At 48.0% G+C, this 17,021-nt stretch overlaps 1 protein-coding gene across 1 annotated transcript in view; it reads right to left on the minus strand.

The window, feature by feature from the left end:
- The window catches only part of LOC308077009 (contactin-associated protein-like 2), a gene marked incomplete at both ends in the record, with an annotated part of 146,348 nt that overhangs the window by 78,456 nt on the left and 50,871 nt on the right, over nucleotides 1-17,021 (minus strand). Inside the window, 2 exons of the mRNA XM_080417538.1 lie at nucleotides 6,888-7,037; nucleotides 10,900-11,161. Coding sequence (XP_080273664.1) covers nucleotides 6,888-7,037; nucleotides 10,900-11,161 — 412 coding nt within the window. The remainder of the gene's footprint in view (nucleotides 1-6,887; nucleotides 7,038-10,899; nucleotides 11,162-17,021) is intronic.

Raw genomic sequence — 17,021 nt, forward strand, 5'->3', positions numbered from 1 at the left:
TATGAAAATCTCGGCCCAACCCCCCGAAGTAACACAGAGACTCGCTCAAAAGCAGCATAGTAGAGCCTACTTTGCCCTACAAATGTAACCATTTAATGATTCTCCCACGACTATATTTTGCATTAGAAACTCAGGGTTACGGATGTAACCCCGGTTTCTTTAGAATTCGGAGTAACATACTCACTATGGGATATCAGCGCCCCCTGGCGTTGATGCAGAGCTACATACCATAAACTCCCGGGCCATTCATTGGCTGAGAAGGGTATGTCACGTGTCCGGTAGACCGGAAGAGGTATAAAACCTCTTGCGTGACGTGGCTCATCCTCTTTAACACGCTCTCTGCATGCAGATGCACACAAACAGGGGTGTTAGGTGAGTATGTTACTCCGAATTCTAAAGAAACCGGGGTTACATCCGTAACCCTGAGTTTCTTGTCTAATTCTCCATAACATACTCACTATGGGATACATAAACCCCCCTGGGGCTTATAGCCATACCGAAAACCCTCTCAGGTCCGCACGCCCCCTAGCCATAAGGCCCCGTCCCCATGGACGTGACCTTCGGCCTCACGGGCGCCCCAGCCCTCCGGGCCGGGGTGCGGTATATAATTGAAAGAAAAGGACCCTGACAGACCAAGTCTGCCTATTCATCTAATGAACAGACACAAGTCTGACCCATAAGTGAAAACAAGGAAACAGGGCCTCCTCCCCTGGAAACCTACCAACGGTGGTTCCGAGGGGACTCAAGAGAAGGAAGGTAGAGAAGGGAAAAAAGGCGGGTTACACAAAAGACCTGCCTAACCTCCCCTACCCTAACTAGAGACAGCCGCTATGTCCAGTACAGCGTGCGCCACTGACGCCGCTGCCACATCCAGGCTGTAGAAGGCCGCAAAAGTCGATGGAGACGACCAGTTTGCGGCCGCGCACACCTCCTGGACCGACATTTCCCTGGAGAGGGCCCAGGAAGTAGCCACGCCTCTAGTAGAGTGAGCCTTCAGTCCTTCTGGAACTGGAGCGCCACTACTGACGTAGGCCAGCCTAATGGCATCCAAACTCCATCTAGAAAGCGTCGCCTTAGTCACTGCCTTCCTCCGACCATCTGGGCCGAAGGAGACAAAAAGTTGCGACGACGACCGGCCGACCGCCGTCCTCTGGCAGTAGAGCTTCAACGCCCTCACTGGGCAGAGACAGTGCAGCCGCCTATCCTCTGCCGAAGCGAAAGGAGGCGGATGAAAAACTATCAGCTCAACCGGTGTCTGGGTCACCATTCCGTTCTTGGGAACAAACGCCATGTTGGGCTTAACCAAACCCTGCTGTCGTCTCCCAAGAACCTCATGCACTCCGAACTTACTGAGAGCGCATGTATGTAGCTGACCCGTGTAGCTGTAGTGAAAACAACCACAAGAACCGTTTCGAGACTAACGATCTCCAGATCCATAGAGTGAAAAGGCTCGAACGGTGGGAGGCAAAGCGCCCCCAGCACCACCGCCAGGTCCCAGGCCGGGAACAGAGGCCTAGAGACCGGCCTGGCCCGCCTGGCACCGTTCATAAAACTACGCACCAGCGGATGTCGGCCAACCGTCATGTCATCGAAACCCACGTGACAAGCGGAAATGGCCGCCTGGTACACCTTAACCGTCGAGAAAACCAGACCTTGGTTCAATTTGTCCTGCAAGAACATGAGAATGCCGCGTACCGAGGCCCGGAAGGCCTCAACCGGCGGTGACTGACTCAGACACCATGACACGAACAGGTTCCACCTGTCGTCGTACGCAGACCTCGTGGAAAGGGCCCTCGCCCCCTGGATGGTAGCTACCACCTCAGGGGGCAGGCCATAAGAAGTCAAGGTCTCCCCCTCACGGGCCAAGCCCACCGGTCTAGGTCCTGAGGTTGCTTGTGGAAAATCCCGACCCCTGCCTGCCGTAGCAGATCTCTGATCGGGGGGAGGGCCCAGGGCTCGTTGTAGAGGAGAGGATTATTCCTAACCTCCACGCGCCCCACGCCAGTGCCACCAGTGGCACTGGCAGTCCGTGGAGTCTGACCCTCTCCAAGTTGAGAGGACCAACTCCAGTGACGGGAATGCATAAAGCAGTTCAGTCGGCCAACCTGGCCCAGATCTGGCTTGTTATCTCCGGAGGAGAGGCCAATCTGCGTACCAAAAAATGCCCCTGGACAACAGAGTCGCTCCACTGTTCAGGAGGCCCGGTACCTGTGAGGCTCTGGTTGACGTAAGGCGCGCGTCGCACCACAGCGTCAGATCGCCAGCTAGCCTGTCCAACACTGGAGAGGCCAGGCCTCCCTGCTTTTTGGCATAGCACACGGTCGTGGTGTTGTCGGTTCCGATCAGGACATGACAACCTCAGGTGGACGGGGCTCCAAGAGCCCACATCCACCTCCGGGGAAAAAAGGTCACATGTGGGGCTTGTCCAAACGAAACAGGTGTAAGGCCGAAGTCATGAGACCCGTCGCCTGCACGCATAGCCTGTATGTGACTTGTCGCCTCACGCGAGAAGACCCTAGGCCGAAACGCTGTCTATCCCGCCCGGGACAGACGCGCCGTGAGCCTGGTCTAGCCCAGCGAGATCCCCTATGAAGGTGGTCTGCTGAGACGGGACCAAGACGCTCGACGGACGGTGACGGTGAAAAACCCCTCGACGTCAAGTGGGGAAAACGGCCACGTCTGTGTGCCGCGCCACCTCCTGACTGTGGTGGATAGAAAGGAACGTGGAAATAAGCATTGAAAACAATGCTGGTCCACCCATCTCCTTAACGCACCGTCCGCAGAGAGGGTCACACACCAGTACAACCACAGTGTGTTGTTGTTGATCAGGGGAGCTGACCAGTACAACCACAGTGTGTCACTGCTGTACTGAAAAACCCCTACACACACAGTGTACCACTGAAGTACCGGGATAGTAAACAGTTCCGGACTGCAAACTTCTCCAACAAGCTGCCTCATCAAGCGAGTCAGGAGGGGCTCTGATGTCACCCAGTGCGGACAACGCACACGTTTCCAACCGGACCGGTGATGTCGTCACGTGATCCAGCGGACCCGCACGTGCGGGGCCGTTAGAGACCGTGGAAGGGTAGCGGTGGTAGGTGGCCACCGTGGTGTTGCTCTAGCGGGGCTGTCTATGCGCTGCACCAAAAAACAACACTGCACTGTGTTGTTGTTAGTGAGGCCAGTTAGCCGCCAATTGAAGCAACAGTAGCCTGACTGGAGGTTATGCAAACCTAGCAGCTAACAAGCTAGTCAAGGCTAAATCACCATGAGCCAAGAAATGTTGAAATCCGTTTCCAAGGGAACCGTTTTTTGTGTGTGCGTTGCCATGGGGACCAAAGACGCTACTACTGGTGCCAGCAGCGCTAACCCTGTGCGCGTTGCCATGGGGACCAGTGACGCTGCCACTGCCGCCAGCGGTGCTAACCCTGAGGTGACCGCTCGAGGCAGTAGAGGGAGGTACTAACGGTCCGTCCCGAGGACCCGGCGGGGTCACGTGACTGTTCACGGGGACCTCGCCTGACGTCAGAATCCGGTTTGTCCGCCAGCGCAGCCTGTCTGTTTCCATGGAAACCAACGGCGCTGTCACTCTGACAAACGGGGCCGTCCGAAATAAGCCTACCTTGGCCGTCGCCCTCTCGTCTGAGCCCAAAGGCTCCGGACGGAGCGTCGACAAAGTCGTCCTCCCCGTAGGGAGTGCCTTGTCGTTCGTTAGTGGCGAACGAGGCCTGTAGTCCGTGAGGCGGTACGGCAAAGGGGGCATCTGTCCCTCCAAAAAGGCGGAGACAGAGGTCCGCTCTTTGACCCAAGTATTTATTGAGACCCTTCAGATTCAGAATGGGTCGTACCCCCCCCCCCCTTCTTTTCCACCAGAAAATATTACGAATAGAAAACCAGTTCGTTCCCATGGGAACCAACAGCACTGCTACTTGGACAGACGCGACGCTGGACAGACGGGGCCGTGTGTGTGGCCCTCGTTTAGTAGCGCTGGTAAGCCCTGGCCAACGGAGGACTCGGAGGAGTCACGTGATTGGCCACGGGAAAAAACCCCGGCGTCAGAATTAAGCCCATAGATATATACAGTGAAAACTAGATCACACCACTGGATATATATCTATGAGTAATCCTACCTTGGCCGTCGCCAGAGTGTAGAAAAGAGAGTAACGTCACGCTTTGATCTCGCCGCAAAGCGGGCCTCTATGGGCTATAGTTCCAACATTGGAACTATCTCATTGACGTAGACAGAGCACTTCCGCCTTCCATTCTCACAATGGGATCGACGCTACTGTCATTACTCTCTTCCTAACTCACTCTGGCCGCCGCCATCTTGTCTCGACAAAGTCGTCCTCCCTAGGAGGTGCTTTGTCGCCCTCCAGCGGCGAACGTGAGGCGGTACGGCCAAGGGGTCATGTCTGACCGAAGTACTTCCAGTTCACAGTGGTGCTTGGGCACTTCCTGTGGGACGGATGCCTGTGAGGCGACAAAACCTTCCTCCCCGTAGGGGATGCTTTGTCGCTCGTTAAAGGCGAACGTGGCCTGCAAATCGTGAGGCGGTGCGGGAAAGGGGGCATCTGTCCCTCCAAAACGGCGGAGACAGAGGTCCGCTCTTTCTGACTCAAGGACTTCCGGTCCACAGTGGCGTTTCGCTGCAACCCGTGAGACGGAAGCCTGTGAGGCGAAAGGCAAAACCGACGTGACCCCATTCCACTGGCGCATTTGCGCCCTCTGGCGGACAGGGGTGATGTCGGTTTTTATATTACCTTATATTATCTTGTCCATCGAGGCATGTAAAGCTACTGTTCTCTTCCCCAGCAAGAAACGGCCGGGGGGAGGGGGGGCTGAACCGGTCTGTGCACCGGTGAGAGTCTGCTAATGTGCTAATGTGCTTTGTGTACTTGGAACATGTGAAATGAAACAAGAGCAGGCACAGAAACAGTAAACAGCATGAACGTTTTAACATATTCTTATGACAAAAACAACATGTGTCCCAATGGCGCCCCCGAGGTGGCTCGATACACAGAGTGAGAAGGCTAACAAGCTGGTGTTGTCCTAGCGAGGCTAGCTAGGCCAGAACAACGCTGTTACTAACCTGTTGCATGGGTGTTAAGCCGACTAAGGCGACGTTAACCTAGCGTTAAGCAGCTAACGTAACTAGTCTGGGCTAACTCACTCACGAGCTTCTGCCTCGTTCTCCCCTCGTCTATGCTGCCGTCGCCGGAGCCCCTTCGTTGTCTCCTGGCGACGCACCGCTGGCCCGGTACGCTTGCTGTGGCAGCGGAGTAGACGGCTGGGAAGAGGGGGAGGAAGTGCCGCTAGGTAGTTGCACCTGGGTGGTTCCCCCAGACACGGTGCTAGCGCTAACCTGTTAGCTTTCAGCCGCAAGGCTAAGAGCGCGGAAAACTCAAAGGAGGAAAACTTGCTTTAGCAGTAAAAGAAAGAAACAGAAGATAGCCGCGGGAGCGGAAATAATAAAACTTTTTTTTTTTAATAGGAGGAAAACCCGTTGGTTAGTACAAGTACCACCGAGTGGGCTAAAGCTGGTTTCTGTCCTGATCAAAGTTACGTTTGTTATTATTAAGGTATGTCTTGTGCTGTTGCATCTGCCATGCAGAGAAGCGAAAGAGGATGAGCCACGTCACGCAAGAGGTTTTATACCTCTTCCGGTCTACCGGACACGTGACATACCCTTCTCAGCCAATGAATGGCCCGGGAGTTTATGGTATGTAGCTCTGCATCAACGCCAGGGGGCGCTGATATCCCATAGTGAGTATGTTACGGAGAATTAGACAAGAAACCTTCTTTAACATTCGAACTGTGTTAATATGAAAAAAAACGAAAATCAGCAAAAAAATAAATAAAGTTATTTAGCTAGTTTCTACTGTTTTTCAACTCGCGAGTTGATGCCTGAAACACCAGGCCTGCTCACATATGTTTAGAAGAAAATATCCAGATGTCCATCCCTATAATGATGTGTATGTTATACCCTGCCCAAACCACCCGGAAGCTTCTATTCTTTTCACATCCCTCCTCCACCCCATTCACCTCCATAGTTGCTATTTTCCCTGCTCCTCTATTTCTCTCTCTCTCTCTCTCTCTAACTCTCTCTCCCTCTCTCACTTCTCAGGTTCCTGCTGGGAGGGTCACCGTCCACAAAGCCGTGCCGACGATGCGAACGACCTCCTCGCCAAAGACTCCTGGGGTCAGCAACCCTCCCGGAACCTAAGCCCCTTTCCCCTCGTCCATTCTTATTCATTCAATAAACCATTGGTTCTCAACCAGGGGTCCTTGAGGGAGTTCCAGGGGGTCCCCAGCTAAATGATGGATAGGAACCAAATGGACCCTTATGGGTCTGTAACTCTGAGAGTGTACAAATGGAACCAAATGGACCCTGACCATTCCATTTGTACACTCTCAGAGTTAAATTAACATTGATTTTACAATATAAATTGGGGTCTCAGAGATAGAAATGCCATTAAATGGGGGTCCGTAGCCTAATGCATGTCAAACTGGGGGTCCTTGAAATTAAAATGGTTGAGAATCACTGCTAGAGCCGTAAAAGTCTTCTCTGATGGGGGTCCCTGACATATATTTTCAAATGGGGGTCCGTGGGCTATTAAGTATCAATTTGGGGGTCCTTGACATGAAAAAGTTTGAGAACCAGTGAAATAAACATCCTTTTTTTTCTGGGGAGGTTAGGGTTAGGGTTAGGATTAGGGTTAGGTTTAGGCATAGTTTTGTCAACATGCAACGTCGCCATGGCTTCCCGTCATGTCAAAACTTGACTTTCAGGGCGTCCCGTCATGTCAAAACGTTTCAGGGCTACTGACAGAGCTGCAAAATGTGACGCCTTGGGATTGAGAACGGGTTGCCCAGGGGTGTGGTCTTACCTCCCAGGTGATAGGTTCCTCCCGTGATGATGGTGAGGGGTGTGGTTGCGCGGACAGCCGATGATTCATCGCCATCAATCATCAATATGGCGAGGTTCTCCTTGGCGACCAGTCGAACCGCGTGCCATTGACCATCGTTAAGGCCTGAACCTGCAGGAACACAAACAGCATCACATTTAAGCTATGCTTTTGCAGACTTCACACATTTGCATTGTTAGATGAAACTGATAAAAAAAAATCCCCCAGATAGTTAACACATTGGGTGCCAGAGGTTTATTAAAATATTATACGTTGAGTGCCTGCATTTCTTCCATCCACTTGCGTTATACGTTTCGTGCTGTGAGAAGCCCCGACACGGAAGTGCATGTAAACAAAGCGTGCGTGCGAGACGGCGGAGGGTCCCGACTAACGCCTGGAACAATAATATTTCCAACGCGATCCTCCATTGCAGCGTGATCGCCGATCGAAAACGGCTCGTTTCCACCACGTTAAAAAGAAATGGAGATATTAAGCTTTTAGTCAAGGAGATAACATTGAAAACGCCGACCGGAAGGATTTTTGACATGGAGCCAGATTCAGCCTCTTCTTCTCAGAAACTCCTTGGGTGATGTCAAAGTTTCGTTTTAGCGCCCCACGTGGCCCACATGTATAAAAATAGAATTGGGTCAAAAACGGTCCGGACCGTTTTCGGCACTTCTCGTTTGGATCCTCAAAAACGGTCCGGACCGTTTTTGGCATTCAATGTGTTAAATAAATAGATAAAAGTATATGGGTATTTCTTGTTGAATTTAGATGGCATTTTGAAAAGATTGCAGGAGGTGAAATCTATCAGAGGCTGCTGGGAGGTGAATTGTATATGGGCTATAAAAATAACACATTGGTATCATGGGGGCAGAGCATTACAAAGAGAATAAACATTGGCAACCAGCATGAAACTCCAGAACCACCCCTCTTTGCTACAAACATAATTTGGGACTTTTGTGTGTGTGTGTGTGTGTGTGTCCGTGTGTGTGTGTGTGTGTGTGTGTGTGTGTGTGTGTGTGTGTGTGTGTGTGTGTGTGTGTGTGTGTGTTCGTGTGTGTGTGTGTGTGTGTGTGTGTGTGTGTGTGTGTGCGTGCGTGCGTGCGTGCGTGTGTGAGTGTGCGGACAGGAACACACGTGGTGGAATTGTCACACATATGAGAAACATGAGAATAAATCAGTGTCAGATTGGAGCTGAGCATCATCTCACCCCTTGATTTAAAGTGGGATGGAAACCTCACTCCCTGACAGATGCACGCACACACAGACGCACACACGTCTGATCATTCACGCACACACACACACACATGCACGCACACACAGTGCATGGCAGACTACTTCCCACTCCCATGGGGGCCCTGGAAAAGCGCCATGTGTATGTGCATGGCACAGTACAGTATGTGTGTGACTATTATGTGTGACTAAAGTGTGTGGGTGTACTCCCCCGCCCCCCCCCAACCTTCTCTGTAGTTATTCCATTAGATATGACTCGAGTATTCTATCAATGTGCAAAAACACAAGCTGGAGTAATAAAGGAGAGAAATTGGGAGAGGATAAGACAAGATCAGATTGCGTTTCATTGCTGCCGCCTCTCTTGTCATGCTGGCGTCTGTTAACAAGAGGAATGACCGATAAGGCACGCCCGATCTACTTTCAGTAGTTCACAACAGGCTTGCCTCTGAAAGCCTTTCAGTGGTCACTGTGTACTTTCCAATTGATAAGAGAGTAATAATAACCGGGGAGAGAGAGAGACAGAGACACGGAGAAACAGTTCTGCCAACGGAAAACGTGGTGCTTGATTTTCGAAGAGGTCAGAACTGCAGGACGAAGGCTGCTCTATCTGTGTTGTTATTCTGTCTGACCGGGGGCTGTGCCTCGAGGTAAGGAAGAAAGTTTACCCGAGGAGAAACCCTTAGGGACGACGAACAACCAGGTGGGCTATAAGGCTAGTTAATGGCCCAGACATCTGGACTGAACTGAAGGAGCGGGACGTGAGGGTGGAGCTGATGAGGATGAGAAAATGCAAAAACTGATCTCCAGCTGTCAAAAAGCTGTTGTGGATGAAGATAATGCAGGTAATGTAAATATGGATCGTACTGTATACTGATTACATCGACAAACATCTAAATAACCCATTAACACATTTTCATCATGGTCAAGTGATCTCTGTCCCTGCTGGTTTCAGTCCTGAATTCCAACCAGTGAGAAGACGAGAGAGAATTTACAGGTACATTAACAGGAGGGATGTATATTAGCCATTATCCAATTATGCAACAAGGAGCGTCGCACCCAATAATGCAGGGAGGGATACACTGGAGAGAATCCAGTATAGCCGCCCAGTAGTAAAAACAGAAATTAGGGAGTGCCATACCCCTATTGCACCTAGAGAGTTGAACTGTAGATGTACCTTGGAAAGTCTTGGCTGCTTTTTTTCCATAATACAATAAGATGGTTCAATCGAGTGAATCAAAAAATGATGGGTATAAAAATAGGGACACAGTGAAAGACATTTCTCAGAGTTCTAAAGGCATCTATCTATCTATCTATCTATCTATCTATCTATCTATCTATCTATCTATCTATCTATCTATCTATCTATCTATCTATCTATCCGTCTATCTATCTATCTATCCATCTATCTATCTATCTGTCTTCATGTTTCAAGTGTAATAATATGATAATTATTATTAAGGATTCAAACAAGTGTGTGTGCGTGCTAGGGGGGTGAATCGTACTTACACGCGCGCGCGCGCGCGCGCGTGCGTGCGTGCGTGCGTGCGTGCGTGCGTGCGTGCGTGCGTGCGTGCGTGCGTGCGTGCGTGCGTGCTGTGTGTGTGTGTGTGTGTGTGTGTGTGTGTGTGTGTGTGTGTGTGTGTGTGTGTGTGTGTGTGTGTGTGTGTGTGTGTGTGTGTGTCAGAACTCAGAAAGAATAAAGATATTGCAGGCTTGAGCTCAAATAGCCTGAAGGGTGATTCGGTAAGAAGCCCTAGAATGACATCAGTGGACAGGATGAAATAATGGTGTTGTGGAGGAAGAGAGAGAGAGAGAGAGAGAGTAGAGAGATGGAGAGAACGAAGACTGTTGGAGGGAGGGAGGGAGTGAGAGAGCGGAGGGGGGGGGTGTAGACACAGTGCAGGATTGAGGGGATGAGAAGAGCGGAGTAAAGTGAAGCGAGGGGAGTGGAGTAAAGGTGAGGAGATGAGAGAGAACAGAAATACAGTATATAAGAAGTGATTATTGAACAGATTCACCAACACTCTGAATAGTGTAATAATAAATAATAATTCTAGGGCTTCTTCTGGTTCTACCGAGGGAAGAACCGCCCCCACGCGGTATAGGTGGAGTTCTCCGACAGCAGGAGAATAGCTGTCATTACAGAAAAGTCGGCGTGACCATTAGGCACGGCTATGAATATTTATAGGTCCCTGTTCTATTAATTCATCACGTGCATGCACACACATCAAGCTGAGTGAAGACTTGGAAACGATCCTGAAAGTCACCTCTCAGCTGTGCCATTTGGCAAAATGGTGGGCATCTTGAAGCAGGCTTGAAGCAGACTGCAGTATAGGGAGAGATAGCAGCGAGAGATCTCCTACATAATGATTTTTTTTACCCCTCATTACAAAATCATCCTGCAGGCTAGATCGGTCCCCTTCGCGGGCCACTTGTGGCCCACCAGTCTCTTGTCTGAAAAAATTAAGCAATGACTAAATAATATCCCCTCAGGTCTATTTACACAGGTGTTCATTGAAGAACAGCAAAGGCAGATGATGCCCCGCATAGTTCAGGTGAAATGTCACCAAACAAAAAGACAGGAGGCCTTGCTGCACCTTACAACCAGACCAAACTGGTTTAAACCAACTGACGAATATTGCCATTTATATGTTCACATATAAATGGCGCGTGTGTGTATGTGTGTGTGTGTGTGTGTGTGTGTGTGTGTGTGTGTGTGTGTGTGTGTGTGTGTGTGTGTGTGCTTGTCCTACTGTACCTGATGAAATGTCTATGTGGTTGGTCTTCATCGTCTGTGTCACGTTGATGTGCACAGTGACCTTGCCGTCCTCGAGGTCGATCTCCAGCGTCCCTTCATCAAGTTTACTGAAGAGGAGGAGCCCGTCTGGGTTCCAGGTGCGGAACTGGAAGCCCACGGATACGACGTTGTGATTGGCTCGTCCGGGGAGCTGCAGGAAGCTGGTGGCGTTGAAGAACACGGGAAAGGAGTGGGTCTCCACACAGGAGAAGGACACGTTACGCTGTTAGAGAGAGAGAGAGAGAGAGAGAGAGAGAGAGAGAGAGAGAGAAAGAGAGAGAATTAAATTAAAACACATGGAACCAGACTTAATGTAAACTAACAACAAAATAAAGTGCTCTTTTCCTTGCCTTACCTTACCAGAAAAGCACACAATGCTAAACAACTGGGGACAAATGGTCGCAAAGCAAGTTATAAGGCAACATAAATATCCACTAAATAGAGCACAACAGAGAGGGGGATGGGGCCTTCGGGAGAGGGGAGTTACGTAAAGGAGAGTGACCTAAAGAGAAATATTGGGCAGTTTTCATTCCAAATTCACACCAGAAGCAGCAGCTGCGATATTACATCTACCGCTGTGTTTTTCACACTGCCAGCTACAAAAGATACAAAGATACAAAGTGACGCAGCATCTTTCGCTGCGTCGCTGTTTAAGTGTTGATCAACATTGTTGATGTCAGCATGCGTCCGATGAGTGAGAAAAATATAACATATAATATCTATCTATCTATACATTAGAGAAACCTCAGCCCTTCCGGTGAAGCCACTGGTGTCACTGAAGCCATTTCATTGTTTCGGTATCAACACAACAACAACATATCACATGTCACTACAACACCAATCTGGGAACCCATCGCCAACTGAAAATGAAAAACAGCGCCCTCTGCTGTTTGTTCTATGTCTGTTGGCTCTGGGGGGAAGAAAACGTAGAGCCAGAGCACAAGGAGACCGGTGTTTGTGTATGCCTATGCCGCGTCACTTCCGGTTGGTGCGACTATGTTTTCATTCCCACTAACAATATTTCTACACGGAACACTAACACTACTTCTCCCAGAGAACATGGATCGTTTTGGTTATAAGCCCACTTGTTTCTATGATGAAAGAGTAAGTTAAAATGTGAATATATTTCCGTGGTTTTGTCTGCTCCGCGGACGCTATTGTTAAATTAGTTTCGGTTTGTTTCGAGGGGGAAAGATCGACGGACATGTGAATCCCGCCCACTACATTTGATTGGGTAAAGCGCGGCCTGCTTCCTGATCTGAAGGCACGCCCACTTGTAGCCCAGTGTGTACATGTTACGACGAGCCTTCACGACAGATTCTCACGCAGTGCAGAATCTGTTCTTGAGAGATTACTACAACACTAGCCACAACGTGCACGCTTCATTTACGCATTGTTTCGTCTACTTTTTAATGCTCACCACACATTCGCCTCCTCGGAGCATAATTGATTTCGTCCAACACAAAATCCCCACATTACCGACCACACCGGAAGGGGAAACCCTTTAGCACCGTTTGTGTGTCTGTGTCGTTCATCCGGGTCCCGAGGCGAGTGCAGCCGACTACGGCCAAGCGAAAACAAAGCGGTGGCCATTAAAATGTGTCCATCTCCAAAACAAAAAAAAGAGGCGAGCCCTTCAACCCCCGCTGTTGCTTTCGCTTTCGGTTTGCGTGTCGAAACACACACAGCTGTTGCAATGAACGTGTACACACTGTACTGTCGAGTTAAAACCGTGCCTGTGCCACGCAGCCACAGGGTTGCCAGGTTTCCAGGTATCGCGCGACTAACAAGCAATGCACACACACAATTCGTTTGGCTACTAGAGCCCCGTGCGCGGCTAGGGGGCAGGGCGCCCGCCCCGGACCTCTAGTAATGATACAATCTGAGACTAGAACAAACAGGGTCTTCAGAGATCCACACAGGGTAGGCAAGTTTATAGCAGGACAAGTTGGGAGGATAAGTATTTCACTTATCCTCCTCCCAACTGTGTACTGGTCAGTATTGAATGTAGGACAAAACAACAAATGGAAGAAATCTTGAAATCAAATCAAGCGTGAAATGTTTCCGACTAGGAGCAAAGCCAAGGAAGAGGGAAGTGATTAGTGGTGTGCCACTGGCAGTAGCGAGTGAGGCTTTTCTTCACATGGAAGGTGTTTGTGAAGCTAGAAGGATGAAACGGAGTAGAGAGGGGAAAAAGGAGGACAGCAAATCAATGTGTTTGACGTTGGAAGAGGAGTTGCCGATGAGAGTTAATTTGAAAGCTGAAAAAGCCCTACTGAGGTGTTTTTGCTGTCAAGAACACGAGCATGTGGCAGCAGTATGTAGAGCAAAATGCAGATGTGGGACATATAAGACAAACTGTTGGGGAAATTGTGAAGAAGAGCAGGTACAGCCAAAAGGAACCATTACACTGGAGCAAAGCTATGTCGCTAACATAATTAAGTAAGTGAAGGTGAATAGGATGAGGAAAGAAAAGGGAATGTCATACGCTGATGCTGTCAACACTGGAGGGGAAGGAAACGTGTGGCAGATCGAAAGGAATCAAAGGGGGAAAATAAATGGAGCTGATTTAAACATGTACTTGGGACAAAAAGTGATTTCTGGCTTTCATTGCTATGGTTGTAAACTGTGCAGTAGAAACACCACGCAAGTCAGAATGTTTAGAGTTGGTGCTGGACGCAGCCAGGAGGTTCTTGAAAGTTGAAGATATAAGTGTTGAAGAGTTGGACAACACTCTGAGAGAGGGTTTCACGCCAGCTCAGTCAGCGGTGGCTGAGTCATAGAACGGAAAATGTCATCAAAGGGATGATTGGGTAAAATAATTTGCACTGTGACGATAATACAAACTGCGTTCTACTCCCTACCTGTGGGAGGCAGCAATTTGCTGTAAGGCAAGTTTGCCAGAAACTACATAAAGAAGAAGAAGAAGACACTGATTGCAGAGTAAAATGTTAAGGTCAGGTGGGGAAATACTTAATATTCTGGAGTTACATCCCACAGTTTTGTAATGCTGTGCTTTTAATGAGAAGAGCCCAGGTATTTAATATGCTGCTTCTGGTTGTAAACACAACATGCATCACAGCAGCTGCAGTGATTTCTTTCTTTATGAGCTGCAGACAGTGAAACGTCAGGTGGAATATCAACGGAGAACATGAAAACAGTGAGACCGAGCTGGGAGAGACCAGCAGGGGTTCAGGTGGATCTACAGTCATTCATTAGGTTATGATGCATGGAAGAGTTCACACCCATTCTGAGTTCAAACCAAAAACATACAATAATGTTAACCAGTATGTTGACCAGTTATTATTATTACAGTGTGTGTTGTTGTATAATGTGTCTTAGTGTATTTGTGTGCAAAGGTCTTTACACACGGAGGCAGTGCTTAATTAAAGCCGGAGCTGGCTGGAGCTCAGCTCCGGGACCTGCCTCCTGCGCTCCGGTACCTCTAGAAGGCGTACCGTCACCTCAAATTAATTCAGCTATAACATTTTCCGCTCAATGTCCCTTCCTACAATGGAAAAGGACCGTGGATGAAATTAAACTGGGTTAGGTTCGTAAATCTTCACAATAACCACTTTATTATTCGCCCGTGAGCTGGGTGGGTCGGAGAGCTCCGCTAATAACGCAAAGGCCCCGCCTCCCCCTCCGTCAAACAGTTGTCGGTGTTTACCCGACCAGAGTGGTCGGGTAAACGTGTGTTCTCTCCTCTCCAAGTTCGATGTCAGTAAATAAACAGTTACGCAGATGCGAATCTCTCTCTAGTAGTCTGTGTTGTTGTTAACCGGGCTGGCAGTAAGTATGGTTGTGTTCTGTGAAATGTGACGAGTGAGTAATGGTTAAAAACGCGTCACTCGTGAAAATGCTATGGATTCATATGCGCAAAATGAAACTTGTCGTGTTGTTGTCCAGGCAGTCCAGCAGCTATAGCCTACTCGGAGGGAAATGGCACTCCGAGGCACACATTCTAAAACCAGATTAGGGGAGAGAGAGAGAGAGAGAGAGAGAGAGAGAGAGAGAGAGAGAGAGAGAGAGAGAGAGAGAGAGAGAGAGAGAGAGAGAGAGAGAGAGAGAGATGTTTCAACGCGCGTCCCCTCCCCTCCTGTTTTGTTTTTTGTCAAAATCGTTCATAAATGATAAGTGTTCTTCTATTGCTACATTCCTATGCTAATGTTCTGATTACAAAATATATTATTTGATGTGGAAAGGGTGACCTTCATGCTGTTATTTATTTATTTTGTATTCTTTTTTTTGGGGGGGGGCCTTGATTGCAAGGCTGACAGGTTCATGAGCTCCGGCACCTAATCATTTACAAATTAAGCTCTACAGGGGGGGTGTGATGAATAAAAGAAAATGCTAAATACTCAACGGCTACTATATTCATCGTGTCCATGGACCAGTGATTTAATCTAAATGACGTAATATATTTTTTTTAGGTATAAAGCCCAGGCTTGTTCCTGCGCTAAGTTTGGGACAATGGCCTTCATGTCCTCTGCTCCCTCTGCCTGGAATCCTGGAAACTTAAAAAACTCAGGAACTGCAGGCTTTTACTTAGATGATTTTAAAGCTCAAGTTATAGTTATGTTAAAAGATGAGATGAGAGAATAGAGATGTTCAGTTATGGGTTATATATGGGTTATATTTATTTCATTAGCATGACCTTTTCTCCTCAGCAACTCCCCTACTCTCTAATCTAGAGAGTCACAATCATTTACCTTTTTTATGTTATTGTCTTTCCGTGTCTTTTTGACAGCTGCCAGGTTTTGGCCATGTCTCAAAAAAGAGATCTCTGATCTGAAGTGACTACTTGGTATAATAAAGGTATAATAATTATTATTATTATAATTATAATAATAAGACACATTAATAAATAAATAAGTAAATAAATAAGTAAATAAATAAGTAAATAAATAACAAAATACATTTCACATTCCGTGTGAATGTACTTGACACAAACAACAGTTTTGTGTCATGACAACAACCAATCCCTGAAGAAGACCTTTCCAGGTTAGAACGTTGGTATTCCTTTAATAAATTATCCTGCATCGTGGCTATGAGTGTGCTGCCTTTTCTTCACTCTCAGACTTATTTACCAAGGTCAGCAGCACCTCATCAATACTGGTGTGCGTGCGCCCTTCTCCTGTTTGTTTATGCAGTACGACTTTAACATTTTGAAAATAGGCGTTTGGTTTCTGACCCAAGGATTCTGTGGGAGGCAGTGAAGGGTGTTGTTAGAAGCAAGGCAGTTTGAACACATATATTTTCAGTCCAAATTCATTGCACATAAACACAAATAAATGCCCCCTGAGGTCAAATGACTCACAGTCATGTAGACGTCCAAGTCTCAATAAACCTGCCTCATGCTTTATTAACACATTGACTGCCAGAGTTTATTCATAATGTACTCACCCCTGAGCCAGCAATTTGCGTGTTTTTTAATTTTTTTGTTTTGTAATTTTTCATTCAAATACATTCTCTGATTGTGTTGTCAAGCACCTACGATTGTTCCACCAGTAGAGAGCAGCACATCCAAACATTGATCACCTCGCTCACCCCCTCCCAAACAGGCCCACGTCATATCCGGTCATTCAAAGGATGTGACGTTTTCGACAATTCCCGGCCCGCTGATCGGCCTGAAAACGATGTGATAGACTACGACGATGACTGTTAGTCACCCGGACCAAAGAAAATAGAAGTTGAGCTGTCCGTTTGTCTTTTATACCGTGTGAAAAACCGTGTTTTTCCTTATTCTGGCCGAAAATCACCGGAGAAAAACAACGTGACCCGGAAATGAATTATTTTTTTTACATCCGGCTCCGGGTGAGTGTGACGTAAGTGGAAAACGAAAGTGTTGATGAGAAATAAACACAGCCGTGCGATCACAGATTAAACAATGAAAATTCAAAAGAACGTGTCAACCCGTTCTTAGGAATCCTGGCACTCAAGCGATGGATTTGAAAGAATGTGTTGACGCGATCTTGGCACTGTATGTGTTAACACATTTGACCGAACTGACAGAGCAAAAACTTTTTTTTTTTTTTTTTTTTAATTTAGTTATGTTTACAAGGACAAGGTTTATATTATCA

This window comes from Gymnoscopelus braueri (genome assembly GCF_963280865.1).
Source record: "Gymnoscopelus braueri genome assembly, chromosome: 21".
In the NCBI taxonomy this organism is placed as follows: Eukaryota; Metazoa; Chordata; class Actinopteri; order Myctophiformes; family Myctophidae; genus Gymnoscopelus; species Gymnoscopelus braueri.